The following is a 20135-nucleotide window of genomic DNA, read 5'->3' on the forward strand; positions in this document are numbered from 1 at the left end:
GATATGGTCAAGTGCTATATCCTAGCATCTATTTCAAATGTTCTACAGCATCAAATGCAAGATGTAGAACTAACTTCGGACATAATGCAAAGTCTGAAAGAGATGTTTGGTGAGTAAGTTCATTCTGCTAGGCAAGAAATTATGAGGCAAATTTATAATACTAAAATGGCTGAAGGTACTTTAGTATTATCTTAGGATGATCTCTCATCTGAATACACTAGAGGTTTTAGGTGCTGAAATTGATGGAGAATCCCAAGCGGATATGATACTCCAATCACTGTCAGAATCATTCAAGGAATTCAAAATTAATTATAACATAAACAAAAAGATTTATACATTATCTGAATTAATGAATGAGTTGGTGGTGGCGGAAGGCATTCTTGGTACATCCAGTGTTGATGCTAATATGGTTGAAGCTTCTACTTCTTAACCTAAGTCGAAATGCAAGGGTAGAAAGAAGAAGAAGAAGGACTTCACTAAGCTAGATGGTAAACAAATTGCCTTAGGAGTTGCCAACAAGGGAAAGAAAAAGGATTACGCCAAAGGAAAATGTTTTCATTGTGAAGAGAAAGGTCATTGGAAGAGGAATTGTTCAATATTCAGAGCTGCCAAGAATAAGGGTACGAAAAATTCATTCCTTCTTGAAATATGTTTAGTACAAAATTCCACGGGTTTTTGGTGTGTGGATTCAGGTTGTACTAATCATATCTGCAATTCTTTGTAAGGGTTCCAGGAGACCAAAAAGCTGAATGAGGGAGAATTGTTTCTTACTTTGGCTAATGGGAGCAAAATTCCAGTTATAGCTGTTGGAGTGTTTAATTTATGCTTTGATTCTAGAGTTTTAATATTGGAAGATTGTTTGTATGTATCTAATGTTCATAGGAATTTAATTTCTGCAACTTATTTAGGTAAACAGGGATGTTGTGTTATCCTGAAAGACAATGTTGTAATAAAGAAGGATAAAGTGTTTATCTGTTCTGGCAATATTGTTGATGGCCTTTATATTTTAACTCTTGATAAGCATGAATTATACAATTATGAATTAGATAATAATTCACACGTAAAATCATTAAAGAGAAAGTTTCCTTCTACTAGTGATGCATATCTTTGGCATTTACGTTTGGGTCATATTAATTTAAATAGGATCCAAAGACTGGTTAAATATGGGCTTTTAGAACCCTTAGATTTTGATGAATTTCCAATCTGCGAATCTTGCTTGGAAGGTAAAATGACTAAAACACCTTTTAATGCAAAAGGAAATAGAGACAAAGATTTGCTAGAACTAGTACATTCAAATGTATGTGGTCCTATGTCGACCTAAGCGAGAGGTGGTTGTGAGTATTTCATTACTTTCACTGATGATTACTCTAGATTTGATTATGTATACCTAATGAAACGGAAGTCCGAAACTTTTAAAAAGTTCAAAGAGTATAGGGCTAAAGTTGAGAATCAATTAGGTAAACGCATAAAGGCCATTTGATCTGATCGTGGTGGCGAATACCTTCTTGGGAATTTCAAGGATTACTTAACTAAAAATGGATCTCAATTGACAACACCTAGAACACCAAAACAAAATGGTGTAGCAGAAAGAAGGAATATGACTCTTTTAGATATGATTAGATCTATGATGAGTTATTCGACTCTACCAATTTCTTTTTGGGGGTATGCCTTGAATATAGCAATACATCTTTTAAACTTAGTTCCATCAAAATCTATTCCCAAAACACCCATAGAATTGTGGAGTGGGCGTAAGCGTAGTATGAGATATCTCCACATTTGGAGTTGTCCAGCACATGTGCTAAAAGGGAAGCTTGATAAATTGGAATCAAAATCAAAAGTATGTTTGCTTGTGGGTTATCCAAAAGAAACTAGGGGTTATTTATTCTATAATCGTAATGATAACAAAGCATTTGTTAGTACAAATGACAAATTTTTGGAAAATGACTATATGAATAATTTTACTCCTAAAAGTAGAGTTGTTTTGGCTGAAATGAATGAACTTATAATTGAACAATCGTTGGATGAAACTAAGAATGATGTGGTTGTATCAGATACAACACAAGATATTACTGATGAAATGACTAGTACACAAGAGCCTCATCGTAGTGGGAGGATTGTTAGGCCACCTATAAGATTTATAAGTCTAGGAGAAACTTATGAAGCTATCCCAAAAGAGGCTGAATTTTATCCTTACACTTATGAAGAGGCAATAAAAGATATAGATGCACATCATTGGGTCAAAGCTATGAAATCTGAATTGGATTCTATATATTCCAATCAAGTATGGGATCTAATAAAGGCGTCTAATGGCATAGAACCTGTTGGTTGCAAATGGGTTTACAAGAGGAAGAGATGGATAGATGGAAAGGTTGAAACCTTTAAAGCAAGGCTAGTAGCAAAAGGGTATACACAAAAAGAAGGTATTAACTATGAGGAAACTTTTTCGGCAGTAGCCATGCTTAAATCTATTAGAATTCTCTTATTCATTACTGCTCATTATGATTATGAGATTTGGCAAATGGATGTCAAGACTGCATCTCTTAATGACAATCTTAAAAAAGAAATCTATGTGATGCAACTGAAAGGTTTCATAGCAAAGAACCAAGAGCATATGGTATGCAAGATGAAAAAGTCCATTTATGGACTTAAGTAAGCATCTAGATCATGGAACATCAGATTTGATCAAGCAATCCAATCATTTTATTTTGAATAAAATCTTGATGAACCATGTGTGTACAAAAGACATCGAGATAAAGTAGTAATGTTCCTAGTGCTTTAAGTTGATGATATTCTACTTATTGGAAAAGATGTAGGGGTAATGTTATCAGTAAAGATTTGGTTGTCAAGTCAATTTAATATGAAGGACTTAGGCGAAACTAAATTTATTCTAGGAATCAAGCTTTGGTGAGATCTAAAGAATAGAATGTTAGGCTTGCTACAAGCTGGATATATAGATAAGGTTCTAAAACGGTTTAGCATGCAAAACTCCAAGAAAGGGTTACTTCCTTTCAGACATGGAGTTCCTTTATCTGATGACTAAAGGCCTAAGACCCTTGAGGAAGAAGATATGATAAGACAAGTTCTCTATGCTTCTGCAGTGGGAAGTCTCATGTATGTCATGCTATGTACTAGGCCAGATATCTGTTATTCAGTTGACATGGTCAGCCGCTATCAATCAAATTCAGGACTTAAACATTGGCAAGCTATAAAGAATATTCTCAAGTATCTAAAGAGAATGAGAGACTGTATGCTTGTTTATCGATGTGAAGATTTGATACCTATTGGTTATATAGATTAAGATTTTCAATCAAATCTAGATTTTAGAAAGAAAATACCACATCATTCGAGATATTGTTGCACAATAGTAGAGCGGTTGCACAATCCAAGTATCCAAGGAATCACAAGAAAGGAAAGCACATAGAAAGAAAGTACCACATCATTCGAGACATTATTGCTCAAGGAGATGTAGTAGTAGCAAAGATTGATAGTACAAGTAATTTAGATTAGTGCAGAATAGTCTTTAGGACAAGTGGGAGATTGTTAGGATATATGCCCTTTAAATCCTATTGTATGATACTATGTATGACATTATGTTATGATTAATAAAATTATTTTATTATTATCTGAAATAAAGGTAACATGAATATTTGGACATTATCATTGTAGAGAGGGAAAATTCCCGACCTATCACAAGATGACACATCATACTACCAAGTCCACAAAATACAACCAATTACAAAGCGCCACGTACTGCTGCTAGGTTTTGCCATCACTATTCAGAAAACCAATAGAAATTTGCCAAGTGTCATTAAAATAAAGGCATGAAACGCATCAGCATGCGTAAGCGATGACACAAGAAGCCCTACACGTGTAAGCGATGACACAAGCAATCCAGCATGTGTAAGCGATGACATAAGCAAACCAATCAGGCTGTGACATGTGTCACCAATCAGACTCCGCCACGTGTCGCTCACCCACCCCCAAACTCCTATAAATAGAAGCCTTCCTAAGACATTTGGCCGGACGGAGGAAAAGAGATCTTGAGTTCAGAAATCCAGAAGCTCTGCCGGAATCAAACCTCGAATCCTCCAAGAATTTCAAGAACTTCAACCTCGAATACAGACAACATTCGAAGCAAAATCATCCAAACTACTCGTCTAGGTCTCAAAGGTCATTAGAATCAAGCTCAAAAGCCTCAAGGAACCTCAACACACCATAAATCAACGAAGCTCTATGGAATCAAGCCTCTAAAGCACCGAAGAACTTCCACCACAAACCTTCAAATACGAAGAACACATGAAGAACACGAAGAACACACGAAGAACACGAAGAACAAAGAATTTCTAACAAGATTATAGCCAGAGATTAGTTGTGATTCCGTTTCAAAGATCTTTGATCCATTCCTCAGCCAAATTGAAGGATATCTTGTGTTCAAATCAAAATCACATTATCACAATTCCAATCAACAAATCTTTCAAGGAGATTGAATCAGAGGATCACTCTTTTGTAATTGCAGAGAATTGTACCACATATTCATCAATACAAATTCGCATTTGTGAAACTATTTTACTTGTTTGATTTATTTCGAACTAAGAATTTAGTCGTCTACAAATTCTGGCATGCCCAGTGGGACATCTCTGCCTCTCATCTCTTTCTCCTTCAAAAGAAAAGAAATTCGATTTGCTACTAACTTCGATGGCCTCTAACAAGAATGCTCAAAAATTGGTGATGGATGCTTCCGTTGCGGATGATTATGTCGGCCCAATCACTCGTAGTCGATCCAAAGCTCTTGATCAACCGCAACCCCAATCAACCAAAGAAAGCAAGCTTCATAATACCATCTCTCTGGACTTTCTTGCAAAAAGGAAAGCTACCGCTAAGGATTCATTTGTCTCAAAAGATTTTGAGATCAATGATGAATCATCCACAACAAAGACCTTTTCTATCAACTCTTCACCCGTGATGAGAAACTTAAGGAACAAAATGCCTTTGACTCATCCTGTCTCATCGTTTTCTCCATCATATCTAGAGGTCATGCCAGTAATGATGACCAACACCTCTACTATGGAAGAAAAGATGGCTGAAATGGAACAAAGGATCACTCTTCTCACAAAAGCACTTGAAGATAAGGATGTTCAAATTGCAACCCTGATGAACAAACTAGAATTCCAAGATTCGGGTGAATCAAATCTTGACCTTGAGCACCCTCTTGGCTTTACCTTGAAGGGAGAAAACGCTAAAGGTGATAAGGGAAAAGGAGGTGAAGGCACTTCTCAACAAGGATATTCCACCTCAATGGCCTCGATATCTGTCCAACAACTGCAGGACATGATAATGAACACCATACGAGCACAATATGGAGGTTCTTCTACACATTCTCTCATATATTCAAAACCTTATACGAAGCGCATTGACAATATGATAATGCCAAATGGGTATCAACCCCCCAAGTTCTTGCAATTCGATGGCAAGGGAAACCCTAAGCAACACGTTGCTCACTTTGTAGAACCTGTGAGAACGCAGGGACTCAAGGAGGCCTCTTTGTAAAGCAGTTTGTTCGTTCATTGAAAGGGAATGCCTTTGATTGGTATACGGACTTAGAACCTGAGTCAATTAATAGTTGGGAACAGTTGAAAAGGGAGTTCCTTAACCGGTTTTACAGCACGCGCCGCATGGTAAGCATGATGGAGCTTACCAATACTAAGCAGTGGAAAGACGAGCCCGTTATTGACTATATCAATCGGTGGCATTCTTTGAGTCTAGATTGTAAGGATAGACTGTCTGAAATATCTGCTGTAGAAATGTGCATCCAAGGCATGCATTGGGGACTTCTGTACATCCTGCAAGGGATAAAGCCCCGAACATTCGAAGAATTGGCAACTTATGCGCATGACATGGAAGTATCTCTTGCCATGGAAATATGAAACCTCCCGTACCTGAAGAAAAGAAAGAAAGACGGGAAATAAAGAAAAATGACAGGAATACGAAAAGTAATGTCAAAGACTCCATGAATATCAACCCTGCCCCAGTCAAAATTTCAACAGGAAATGTGAAGGCTAATGAGAAGAGGCCTGAGGGAGGCCAATGACGCAAGACGCGTCGCTCATCACTCAAGGAATGGGAATAAAAGGTGTATCCTTTCCTTGACGCTGATATGCCCGAAATGCTAGAACAACTGCTCAACTTGAAATTAATTGAATTGCCAGAATGCAAAAGACCGAAAGAGGTAGGAAAGGTTAATGACCCAAACTATTGTAAGTATCATCGCATCATAAGTCATCCAATCCAAAAATGCTTTGTTCTTAAAGAACTCATCATGAAGCTAGCCAAGGAAAGGAAAATCGACTTAGATGTTAGTGATGTTGCTCAGTCAAACCTTGTAACATTTGCTTGCGGGTCGCCTAGTTGCATGTCTCCAACTACTAAGCAGGGGGCAAATACCACGTTCATCCGATTTGGTTCTTTGGAACCTATTCAAGTTCAGCTCTCACAAAAAGCATCTGATTATAACTCAAATGATGATAAAAAGTCAACAGTGGATGAGGAAAAGGGTTGGACGTTGGTTACTCGTAAAAGATGGAAGAAGAGACGAGCATTCCCTCTTTATTTGATCACCCAAGAGTCCAGAAGAGCACAAAGCCAAATTCAGCCGCAGTCAAGAAGAAAGAATGATAAAAGGAAAGAAAGACTAAGAACGGAAATGTATGATGATTAGACACAAACCCAAAAATTTTGAAGTCTTGTCACATTGGAAGAATTCTTCCCCATAAAATTCTTTCAAAACAAGTCAGCGGAGGCTATTCACACGGTCTCTCGTTGTGAAGTTGATGAAAAACAAAAAGGTGTTAACCATGGTAGTTCAAATGAGACTTTGTCATCTTTAGAACAACTCAAATCTCAAGTTGATGAAGTTGAACCCTCGCAATCCTCCACCTCACCAAAAGAAGGGATCACCCAAGCTCTTGAAGAGCCAAAGATTTACACTCCTTGTACTAATACACTTCAACAAACACAGGAATGTTGCGCGTGCTCTCTAGACTTAACTTTCACTGACAAGGATCTATTGTTAGGCTCTAAGCCTCACAATCGTCCACTTTATGTCTCTGGTTGTGCTCGTGAACAAAAGATTGATTGCATTCTCATTGATGGAGGTTCAACTATTAATATACTACCGAAAATGACAATGAGACGACTTAGTCTTGCTATGGAGGAATTATCGCACAGTCGCTTGGTCATACAAGGTTTTAACCAAGGAGGACAACGCGCCATCGGCATGATCCACTTGGAGCTAATCATTGGAGAATTGACAAGCAACGTTTTGTTCCATGTCATTAATGCCAAGACAACCTACAACATGTTCTTAGGACGTCCATGGATCCATGGGAACAGAATAGTGCCGTAAACTTTGCACCAATGTTTCAAGTATCTTCAAAGTGGAATAAAGAAAGTCGATGCTGACTTGAAGCCTTTTTTCGAGACTGAAGCTCACTTTGCTGACGCGAAGTTTTATGTAGAAGATGATATCCCTAATGAAGTTCTCCCAGTTGAAATCCTATCCATGAAAAGTAAGCAGGGTGAAAAGAAGCATGTTAAATTCATCACTAGAAAGGATATTCCTTCCCCAAAGGAAGATCCAGGATATGGGAATAGCCAGTCTAGTGAATCTACTAGCAATTCAGAGAGAGCGGAAAGTTCTACGCCTTCCAATAACCCTCCATTCCTTTGTTATGTACCATTATCATGCCGCAAGAACAGACAATCACCATTCGCGGAATGACTTCAATCTACAATGGACATACGAAGACCTCCTACAAAGCTCACGATGAAGGATGTAGCCATATTGAAAGAAAATCATGTTATGCCTTTAACTTCATCCACAAATCCTTTGCCCTCGAAGCCACTAAATGGATTCGTGAGGTCTTCACAAAGTCTGACAGAGCATGGTATTCTACCAAGTAAACGGACGAAAGAATGGTTTGACCCAAAGGCATATAGGCTATTAGCCAAAGCAGGCTACGATTTCTCAAAACAAAACAGCCTAGGGAAACTAATTCTAGAAGCCACCGGAGAAAAGATGCACGGCCTTAGTAAAACACAAGGGAAAATGTGGCTTGAAGGGCATGAAATTCCTATCCCAAATATCGGAATAGGTTATACTCCAGAACCACCGACTCAAATATGGATCAATAAAAGAAGCAATGCTTCAAGTTCCCAATATGTAACAGTAAAGGTTGACGAAAGTTTGAATCAAAGAAAAGATCACTCTTCATCACGCATCTCAGTATTCGATCGCATTAAGGCTTCATCGTCACGAATTACAGTGTTCGACAGGTTAAATACGACTTGTTTAACGCAAAGTCAGGACACTTTTGCATGTGGATCAGTCTTTAATCAATTGGGGGCAACGAAAAGGCCCATTGATAGTTGCTCTCAAAGCTCAATAAACTTTGAGGTTCAAAAGGAGGAGAAAGCTAATGATGACATCCGCAGTAGTATTCCTTCACGCATGAAGCGTAACTTTATCTTAGATATTAGCACTGAAGAAGCTCTCAAAGTCAAAAGGTGAACGATTGTACACACAAGTCAGTCACTCGTCCACAATAAGCAAATTGAAAAGGTATCATCCTCGTTTCATATTACAGTAGAAGAAGATACACTGTCAGATATTGAAGCCACCAAGGATGAGGTCGATGAAGCTCCCCTAGCCTTGGAAGATGGAGTACAGGCTACGATGAACTTAAAGAGATCAATTTAGGAACTACTGAAGAACCTCGACCAATTTTCATCAATGCCCTTCTCACTCTTGAAGAAGAAAAAGGATACCTCTAGCTCCTAGTAAAGTATAAAGATGTGTTTGCTTGGACTTATAAAGAAATGTTTGGGCTCAATCCAAGTATTGCTTTACACCATTTGGCAGTAAAGAAGGGCGTGCGCCCAGTAAAACAAGCTCGAAGACGCTTTTGGTCGGAGCTTATCCATCAAATAAAAACTAAGGTCAATAAGCTGATTGAGGCAGGCTTCATTCGTGAAGTACAATATCCGGAGTGAATCACCAATATCATCCCTGTCAAAAAGAAGAATGGGAAAATCCGGGTGTGCGTTGACTTCAGTGATCTGAACAATGCATGCCCCAAGGATGATTTTCTGTTACCTATCACTGAGATCATGGTTGACGCCACTACTGGTCATGAAGCCTTATCTTTCATGGATGGCTCTTCTGGTTATAACCAAATTCGAATGAATCCTAAGGATGAAGAGTTCACAGCTTTTCGTACCCCTAAAGGCATTTACTGTTACAAAGTAATGCCTTTTGGATTAAAGAACACTGGTGCTACTTATCAACGAGCCATGCAAAAGATCTTTGATAATGTACTTCATAAGTACGTGGAGTGTTATGTCGATGATCTGGTGGTTAAAACAAAAAGGAGGGAAGACCATCTAGTAGATTTGCGATCTGTGTTCAACTGCTTAAGAAAGAATCAGCTTAAAATGAACCCTCGCAAATGCGCTTTCGGCGTAACATCCGGGAAATTTCTTGGTTTCATTGTGAGGCATCGTGGTATTGAAATTGACCAGTCCAAAATTGAAGCTATCCAAAAAATGCCAGAGCCCAAGAACCTGCGAGAACTTAAAGGCTTGCAAGGAAAACTAGCTTACATACGACGATTTATTTCAAACTTGGCAGGTTGATGTCAACCTTTCAATAGATTGATGAAGAAGGATGCACACTTTAAATGGGATGAGGCTTGTAGCAATGCTTTTGCGCGCATCAAAAGATACTTGCTTAATCCTCCAGTTTTAGGTGCTCCTATCCCTGGAAAGCCTTTAGTGCTGTACATCACGGCACAAGAAAGGTCTCTAAGTGCTCTTATGGCACAAGAAAATAAAGAAGGGAAAGAAAAAGCCATTTATTATTTAAGTCGAACTCTCAATGGAGCTGAATTAAATTATTCTCCTATTGAAAAGATGTGCCTCGCTCTTTTCTTTGCCATAGACAAACTGGAGCACTACATGCAAGCACATACGGTCCGTTTGATAGCAAAGGTGGACCCAATTAAATATGTCCTCTCCAAGCCAATGGTTTCGGGTCGCATAGCTCGATGGGCAGTCTTGCTGCAACAATACGACCTTGCATATGTTCCGCAAAAAGCTATCAAAGGACAAGTATTGGCAAATTTCTTAGCTGATCACCCAGTTCCATCTGATTGGGAGTTCTCTGATGATTTCTTGGACAAAGACGTGTTTTACATTGAAGTAATGCCACCATGGATGATGTTTTTCGATAGGGCTGCACGTCAAGAAGGAGTGGGGGGCAGGTGTAGTGTTTGTTTCTCCACAACGACAAATACTTCTCTATTTGTTCTCATTAAGCGAACTTTGCTCTAACAATGTAGCCGAATATCAAGCATTGATCATTGGTCTACAAATGGCCATTGAGATCGGCATATCGCAACTCGAGATCTTTGGGGATTCCAAATTAATTATCAACCAAATCTTGGAGCAGTATGATGTCAAGAAAGAAGACATTGTCCCTTATTGCAAATATGCAAAGAAGTTGCTCTCAAATTTTGAGACAATCACATTGGAGCATATACCAAGGAAGGAGAATAGACAGGCTGATGCTTTAGCCAATTTGGCTACTGCCTTAGCATTATCCCAAGAAGAGACAGCCAAAATTGTTATTTCCCAAAGGTGGGTGGTGCCTTTCGTGGTTGAAGAAGAGGAAGAAGAGGAGCAAGCCAACGTCATTTCTGTATGCCTTGTCGAAAAGGAAGATTGGCGACAAACGACCATTGAATACCTTCAACATGGAAGACTCCCAGATGATGTACGCCACAAGACTGAAGTTCGGCAAAAGGCTGCTCGATTCATTTACTATAAAGAAACTCCCTTCCGCCGTTCATTTGATGGTTTGTTTCTCCATTGCTTAGGAGAGGAAAAGGCTAAACAAGCCTTAGAGGAGGCTTATTCTAGAATATGTGGTGCACACCAATCAGGTCCTAAGTTACACTACAAGATCAAGCGAATGGGTTACTATTGGCCTACGATGGTGCAAGATTCCATGGAGTATGCTAAGAAGTGCGAAGCTTGTCAATATCATGCAAACTTCATCCATCAGCCACCAGAACCTCTACACCCAACTGTAGCTTCTTAGCCTTTTGATGCATAGGGGCTTGACGCAATAGGACCATTACCAAAATCATCTGGTGGCCATTTGTACATCTTGGCTGCAATTGATTACTTCTCAAAATGGGCAGAAGCTGTGCCTCTTAAGGAAGTGAAGAAAGAAACGGTGGTCAATTTTATCCGAACTCACTTGATCTATCGGTATGGTGTCCTTCGGTATATCATAACCGATAATGGCAAACTATTTCAGAATAGGTTGATGACGGAGCTGTGAAAGAAATTTGCATTCAAACAGTACAATTCTTCTATATACAATGCCCCAACGAATGGATTAGCCAAAGCCTTTAACAAAACTCTTGGCAGTTTGTTAAAGAAAGTGGTATCCAAAACTAAGCGAGACTGGCATGAAAAAATTGGAGAAGCATTATGGGCATATCGAACAACATTTCGAACGCCTACTCAAGCGACCCCATATTCTCTCGTTTATGGAGTAGAAGCTGTCCTTCCCTTAGAACGCCAGATCCCATCACTACGGATCGCCATTCAAGAAGGGTTAACTAAAGAGGAAAATGTCAAGCTTAGGTTACAAGAGCTAGAGGCACTGGATGAGAAAAGGCTCGAGGCCCAACAACGCCTTGAGTGCTATCAAGCTCGTTTGTCAAGCGCATTCAATAAAAGAGTTAAACCACGATCATTCCAAGTTGGTGTCTTAGTCCTCGCCATTCGAAGACCTATCATCATGACTCATCGTACAGGCAGTAAGTTCACCTCAAAATAGGATGGACCTTATGTTATGCAAGAAGTCTACACTAATGGAGCTTAGAAGTTGATTGATCAAGAGGGTGTAAGGATCAGCCCCATCAATGGAAAGTTCCTCAAACGCTTCTATGCTTGAAAATCGAGAACTGCTCCTCAGTAAGATTTTAAACTGCCTACTACAGCACTACAAAGGTACATGATGTCTTTCCATTACCTTTGAAAGTATACAAATAAGGAGAAATTAATCCCACTCTATGTCACCATTTGCGAGTATGGCGTAGTGGCTGGATGCCCATGTCACCCTTGAGACCAAGGTCTCGGGTTCGATTAGAGGTGATACCCACTATTGCGCAATTGGTACCCATGAAATGCCATGGGGTGTAGGGCGAGGATTACACACATGAGCCCTCCCTTTTTTGTAAAAAGAAACAACAACAACAACAAAAATCATATAAAAAAAATTAATTAACAAAATATATATATATATATATATATTGAACTACGTAATGACTTGATCCCTCTCGAGGGTACGTAGGCAACTTAGTATCTTTTGCTAAGTTCAGTCACTCACTAAAAAAAAAGTTTAAAAAAAAAACAAAAACAAAAAGAAATTCATCAAAACCAAAAAAAAAAAAAATCATCAAAAAAATTTTGGTTGAACTACGAAATGACTCAATCCCTTTCCGGGGTACGTAGGCAACTTAGTACTTTTCACAAAGTTCAATCACATAAAAGAAAAAAAAAAGGATTGCCAGTCTAGCTTGAGGAGTTTTTCAAAGATCGTTGTAGTAGAAAATGAAGACTTCTGTATGGCATTCCTCATCTTCTATGGACATTCTCCAACGTGTATGAAGTATGCTTTGCATCACTTATCTCCGGGGGGCATCTTCTTGTACCTTACAAGTCTAAGCTACATCATCTCCCTTCTGAGTGGTGTTGTTTCACATCATGTCTCTGAAATCTAGACAACGTCACCTTCCTCCAACATCTGAAGTTGGTATTGCATCATCTCTCCTCTAAAGGGCATGTTCGTGCAATGTCAAAATCATGGCGGCATTCTTCTCACATCTTCAAGGTTTTATTGGCATCTCTTTGCATCCTCAAAGTCTTAATAGGAGCTTCTTGAAACTTCAAACTTCATTATAAAGGCCAATATTAGTGCAACTTTGATGCAAATGAAGTGTTGACGTAGCTTCATGGCAAAGATGAATGTTGGCATGGCTTCTGTGCAAATGAAGTGTTGACGTAGCTTCATGGCAAAGATGAATGTTGGCATGGCTTCGATGCGAATGAAGTATTGACGTAGCTTCAGGGCAAAAATGAATGTCGGCACAGCTTCGATGTGAATGAAATGTTGACGTAACTTCATGGTAAAAATGAATGTTGGCACAGCTTCGATGCGAATGAAGTGTTAACGTGACTGCATGACAAAGATGGATGTCGGCACGACTTCAATGCAAATGAACTGTTGGCATGACTTCATGGCTAAAATGAATGTTGGCACGACAAAGATGGATGTTGGCACGGTCTCAGTACAAATGAAGTGTTGTTGTGGCTTCATGGCAACAGTAAATATCGGCATGGCTTCAATGCGAATAAAGTGTCGAGGTAACTTCATGGCAAAGATAAGTGGTGACTTGATTTCGATGCAAAGAAAAATATGGATGCAGCTTCAATACAAGGACGAATGCTGGCGCGGCTTCATGGTAAAGACTCTTGATGTGGCTACGTTGCAAAGATTCTTGATATGGCTGCGTTGCAAAGACAAGTGTTGATACAGCTTAAATTGCCAACACCAAAGCTAGTACGACTTCAAAGACGAGTACTGGTGATAGCATTATTGCCTAGCTGAATATCCTTATGGAAACGTCATTTCAAAGATGAATATCACTAAAAGATTGTTGATGCAAGAAAAGAATGTAGCAACATGAAAGCATATGTCAGTGCAAGAACTATGCTATCAATGAAATACAAAGCCACCAAATGAAGGCAAACACTTCTATGAGAACGTCAACGTAAAGTTTAATGTCAAAACCCAAAGATCAAGAAAACAGTGCTGCAAAACAAAAACAAGCAACAAAAAATTTGTCAGGAAAAAAGATCTCATAGCACGTAAAATAAAAAAATAAAAAAAATTGAAAGGAAGAGAAGAAAACTAAAGGTTGAGCATGTGCCTCAGTGATATAGGCAATAGCATGCCTTTATATAGAAAACTTCTGAGATAACAAACAAGAAAAATGAAAAAAAGTTGGCAAGCCATTAAATGCTGCCACCAAACAGATATTATTTGAAGTCAGATTTTGCAACTCAAAGGCACTTAAAGTCAAAAAAAAAAAAAAATACTGCACTTCGTACCCATAAGAAGATCACGCTGTCAGAAAGAATTTATTGCATTAGACTTGCAATGAAGTTCTAGTCTACATATTGTTCAAGAGTAATGCTACCGTCACAAATTATTTTACAACATTTTTTTGATGTGGTCAACCTTTTGTTGGTTTGTATCTAAGCCTACAATTAATATCACTTTTTATATACCAACAACTACCCACCACATTAGCAGTTTGTAAAATTATTTGTATCTCTAGCATTATTTACTGTTCAAACTAACTGTGTTACCAACCTTGAAAACTCGAGATGTCAAACACTGTCAGAACCGAGAAGACTAAAATGGCAACCAATCCAACAATGCCCGCCGTCTCCTCTTCTGAATTTCTAAATCCTCTGACAAGATGTTACAAAAATCAACCCACAAAAATCCTCTGAGGACTTCGAACAAACAAGAAGATAGCAACGAAGTCCAAAAATGCATGCTGGCTTCTCTTCCAAATTTCTAAATCCTCTGACAAGATGACACAAAAATCAACCCACAAGAGTCTTCTACAGCCTTCGATCCACCAAACCTGAAAATTTCAGGCCCAGATACCCAGCCACGCGCTGCCACACATGGCCGCAAATTCTCAGTGACCCGCGGGTTTCTCATTCAAATCTGCGCAAATATGAGAACAATTTTACAAAACTGATGCCACCATTAGAGCTATTGGCCTTCGATCTACAAAACCTGAAATTTTTAGGTCAAAAAAGCAACCACGCGCCACCACGCGCCGCCACAAGCTCGCAATGACCACCGGTTTAGTCCCTCAAAACTGTGCAAATCTGTGCACAATTTCACAAAATTGACCATACAAGGGTCTTCTACAGCCTTACAACTACAAAACCTGAAAATTTCAAGCCCAAAATCACAGTCACGCGCCGCCACGCGCCGCCACGCGCCACCAGAATCTCCGACGAACGTTTCCTCAACTGACACGCGCTTCCACGCGCCACCCTCACATTACACGCACCGGCTCATCTCCCACGCGCTTCACACGTGTCACACGCGCTAGGTGCAGCGTATGACGTCACTGATGACGTCATCATACATGAACCGGTTTGACCCGGACCGAACTGGAAACCTGACCTAGATCCGAACCACCTAAAAAAAAATGCTTTGACAAGTTGGAACTTTGACTTTGACCAAAAAGTCAAAATTTTCAAAACGGGCCTGTCCCACTCAATTTTTCACGTACTTTCCAATTTTGGGATTTGTTTCTTCAACCAAGACTTAAAAATTTCACAACAGTCCAATTTCTAAAAAGTTGACTTTTGCATAAATCTTGACCAAAAGTCAAAATTTTTGAGATGGACTTGTCTTGCTCAATTTTTCATACACGTTCCAATTTTGGGGTCTATTTATTCATTTGAAAATCTAAAATTGCTCAAATAATGTGATTTTACAGCTATTGACTTTGATGTAAACTTTGACCGAAAATCAAGATGTTCGAGCAAAGCTTGTCCTATTAGGTTTTCACAAAGATTTTGATTTTGAAATATGCGTATTTGTTTTGGACTTAGAAACCACCAATCTGACCCACTTTTTTGAAGTACTAGCGGTGTCCAAAATTTAAGCTCTCAAGATCATAATTTGAGATCCATCCATTTGGTCTGGATTCCCTTAAGATTATTCTCCAGACTTGATCAAGGCTCCCCTTTCAAAGAACAGATGAACTCTCGCAAGTATGTCTCAAAATTGAAATTACATTGGGTCACTACTTTAGCCTACCATTTCCGTCGGTGCCTACCAGTCTCCAACCTACCATTCTCATTCGGCACCTATTGTTCTCGTCCACCATGCTCACCAAAAAGTCTCGTTCACCGTTCTCAACTACCCAACTACCGTTCTTCATCTCTTAGCTATAAATAGAAGGGTCGGATTCATTAAAGCCCATCAAGAAAAAAAAACACATTGAATCATGAAATGAAGATTTGCTTCTTTCAAATTTTCAAATCCTCCTTCTCACGGCCATTTCTCACTTTAGCCTCATCATTCTCAACACCTAGCAACCAAAATTGCTTCATAATCAGTTTGAAATCAACCCTCTCATGGTTCAGTAGAAACCCTTCTCACAACATTATCGTTGTTTTAGGATTCAAACAAATTTTGTTTTCTTACTTAATGACCACATTTGTTCATAAAGTTACTCATAACATGGTCTACATTGCGGTTCCAAGCTTCCTTGGACTTGGTTGGCCAGGAAATCCAAGTCCAGCAGAGACACCTGTTCCTAAGATCAGGGCTTCCGTAGTCTCTCTCCAACTGTTTGGTCTCCCATCAGAAGTACTGGTTCAGAACAAACAGCAACTTGGCTGGTTTCCAAAACCAGGATCACAAGTTAGCTCCACCTTTCACTTTGTTGTGCTTTCCCAACAAGTTGCATTAGGTGAAGGTGGTAAAAAGTGCTGGCGTATCCTACAAATTGTCTCCCATCCAACACTTACGATGACCTCCAAGGTACCAGCTCATTAGAAATTAGCCTTTGGTATCGGCAAATGGTCGCCAAAGCCTCATTCCATGTTTCCACCAGCGTGGAGCCCAAAGGTAATCGTTGTGGGTACCTCAAAACACACTTTTTGGAATTACTCCAACTTAAGATTAGCTTGAAAAATTTCAAAAAATATTCTTCTGAAATTACTTCAACTTAATGTCCGTCAGCATGGTCCAGTTACACAGGCGCATTCAACGACTTGCTGTCAGACCTCATTCAGCATGCAGGGTCAGTGCCATGGTGTCATGTGTTTCACTCATTCACTTCATCAGCACACCTAGAATCCCTTCTGAAATTACTTCAACTTAATGTCCGTTAGCATGGTCCAGTTACACAAGCGCATTCAACGACTTGCTGTCGGACCTTATTTAGCATGCAGGGTCAGTACCATGGTGTCATATGTTTCACTCATTCACTTCATTTTCATTTCTATCTTCTTCACCATCAACATCAACACACCCAAAATACTCTTCTAAAATTACCTCAACTTAACCCGAGTGTTGCAATAACACATGCGCATTCAACCACACTCCCATATGTTCTCTTCGTAATTCCAAGTATACCCTTCAGATATAACTTCACCAAAAGTTCTTAAAAATAGGAGGCTAGCTCTAGAGCTCTGCATGCTGTACCCAGCCAACATTCTCACCTTTTCTCCATCTTCAACACCCTGTGATCGCCACCAACAATCCAAAATACTCTTCTGAAATTACCTTAGCTTAACCTCTACCGAAATGTTTCAATCTTGTAAGTACATCTAACTTCTTGCAAATAACTTTCAGCCTCACCAACCCACTCCAAGTACCATTAAACACTCTTTTGAAATTACTTCGACTTAACCTCTACTGAGAAAGCTCGGTGACGTTAGTACATTCAAGTACTCGCAGACCCCTTCTCGATCTCATCAAAGCCTTCCATATGGGTGGGTTTACTCTTCTGAAATTACTTCATCCTGTTAAAAGCTCCACCACCTTCAGCTATTTCACTAGAAGAGTCAAGTATAAAAATCCATTTTTTCAAGACTCATTCACTCACCATACTCCAAAATTGTGTGCATGAACGAGTCTTGACGGGGCATTTGTAGAGAAGGAAATTCCCGACCTATCACAAGCTGACACATCATACTACCAAGTCCACAAAATACAACCAATTACAAAGCGCCATGTACTGCTGCTAGGTTTTGCCATCACTATTCAGAAAACCAATAGAAATTTGCCAAGTGTCATTGAAATAAAGGCATGAAACGCATCAGCATGCGTAAGCAATGACACAAGAAGCCCTACACGTGTAAGCAATGACACAAGCAATCCAGCATGTGTAAGCGATGACATAAGCAGACCAATCAAGCTGTGACATGTGTCACCAATCAGACTCCGCCACGTGTCGCTCACCCACCCCCAAACTCCTATAAATAGAAGCCTTCCTAAGACATTTGGCCAGACGGAGGAAAAGAGATCTTGAGTTCAGAAATCCAAAAGCTTTGCCGGAATTAAACCCCGAAGCCTCCAAGAATTTCAAGAACTTCAACCTCGAATACAGACAACATTCGAAGCAAAATCATTCAAACTACTCGTCCAGGTCTCAAAGGTCACTAGAATCAAGCTCAAAAGCCTCCAGGAACCTCAACACACCATAAATCAACGAAGCTCTACGGAATCAAGCCTCTAAAGCACCGAAGAACTTCCACCACAAACCTTCAAACACGAAGAACACACGAAAAACACGAAGAACAAAGAATTTCTAACAAGCTCATAGCCAGAGATTAGTTGTAATTTCGTTTCAAAGATCTTCGATCCATTCCTCAGCCAAATTGAAGGATATCATGTGTTCAAATCAAAATCACATTATCACAATTCCAATTAACAAATCTTTCAAGGAGATTGAATCAGATGATCACTCTTTTGTAATTACAGGGAATTGTACCACATATTCATCAATACAAATTCGCATTTGTGAAACTATTTTACTTGTTTGATTTATTTCGAACTAAGAATTTTGTCGTCTACAATCATATAATCCATGAGATGCATAATATGTGATTTATGTGATTTGGTCACAGAAGATATAAATCACAAGTTCTTTGTAAACTCAGAATTTTAGTTCGTAATTGGTGATGAAATTGGACATTTTATCTGCGAAGACTATAACATATCAATTAAGATGATTTATCTTGATCATGGAAGTGGAGACTTCTAGTTGATATGTTGATATGTTTTAAGAGTTAAGATATATTGAACTAGACCGCTGTGAAATTTATTATTCTACCAACGACTGTTAAATGAATAATAAATCTCATAATTTCTATTTACATGAACTATTAATCCTAAGAGAACAATGAACCTGATCATGAAGTGTAGATTGCTTTGATATATCAGGAGTGAGATCTAAAGTCACGATCAAAACCTCAATATGTTGGACAGCCACATTTAATGTTGATAGAATATATATTCTCAAAATGGAATTCATAATCTCTTAATGGAGATATAAAATATTCTCTTAAGATATGTTTAGTGGGTTTAATTATTCAGAATGTTAAGCCTAACTACTTTATTAAGAATTTACTAAAGTATATATTTATGAAATTGGATTTCATAAATATATGATGATTAACTTAGAGGATTAAACCGGGTACTCAAGGATTAAGACGTAGTAATCTTCAAAGTGGTAGTCAACATTCATAACTTTGTATTACTACGAATATTTTTATGAAGGAGTTGCATGTATAATAATGTCTTTGGATATAATTTATTAATAAGGCCTATAGTGCAATTATATTTATATAGTGGTATTAAATATAATTAATGGTAATTTTGAATTTGTCAAGAGTTGACAAAAAAGCTCAAGTCCAATTAGAGCTAGAGTCTTATTTGTTCCTTTTTGGTCCCACTCTAAGCCACATATTAAAGCCCAAGTGGAATGGTCCAAAAGGCTAATCCAATTAGATAATCAGTTAAATACAATGAGAGAAACATACAAAATTTCATAAGGTTTTTAAGGAATGAAATGGTGTGTATATGAGTGTACGCCACTCTATTATTCTCCCTTGAACACATACATGTAAACTGATTGAGAGACCACACTTCTTGAGCAGAAGTGGAATTGGAGTGAAGATTAAAAGTGTTCCCGAGTACTTATAATCTTTGGTTTTAAATTTTACTGCACCAAGGTACTTTCCCTTGTTCTTGAATTCTGAAATTTACATAGTACATGTTAACAATTACAAATGAAGTAAATCCGTTAATTTTCCACTGCGTATATTTTGTATGTGATACAAACTATGTTTTTCCAACACTAATAATTGAAAGACATGTGTTAGTAGGTAGTTATTTTTGCACGCATGTCTCTCGTTTATTTGATATGGACAACGTAGTATTATTTGATACAAAA

The 20135-nt window shown here is 38.7% G+C and overlaps 1 protein-coding gene across 1 annotated transcript; it reads left to right on the top strand.

Annotated features, from left to right (window-relative positions):
- The first annotated feature begins 9966 nt into the window (after positions 1-9966).
- On the top strand, positions 9967-11401 carry LOC142628735 (uncharacterized). The gene is made up of 3 exons (XM_075802778.1): positions 9967-10312; positions 10395-11050; positions 11171-11401. Exons 1-3 carry the CDS (start codon positions 9967-9969, stop codon positions 11399-11401), a joined length of 1233 nt encoding a protein of 410 aa, XP_075658893.1.
- Positions 11402-20135: the final 8734 nt, after the last annotated feature.

This window comes from Castanea sativa, chromosome 3 (genome assembly GCF_040712315.1).
Source record: "Castanea sativa cultivar Marrone di Chiusa Pesio chromosome 3, ASM4071231v1".
Lineage (NCBI taxonomy): Eukaryota > Viridiplantae > Streptophyta > Magnoliopsida > Fagales > Fagaceae > Castanea > Castanea sativa.

Coding starts and splice junctions, on each gene's coding strand:
- LOC142628735 (XM_075802778.1), top strand. CDS start 9,967: ATGTGCCTCGCTCTTTTCTTTGCCATAGACAAACTGGAGCACTACATG. Junction 10,313..10,394: donor ACGTCAAGAAGGAGTGGGGG/GCAGGTGTAGTG, acceptor CTAACAATGTAG/CCGAATATCAAGCATTGATC. Junction 11,051..11,170: donor GTTACTATTGGCCTACGATG/GTGCAAGATTCC, acceptor TTTGATGCATAG/GGGCTTGACGCAATAGGACC.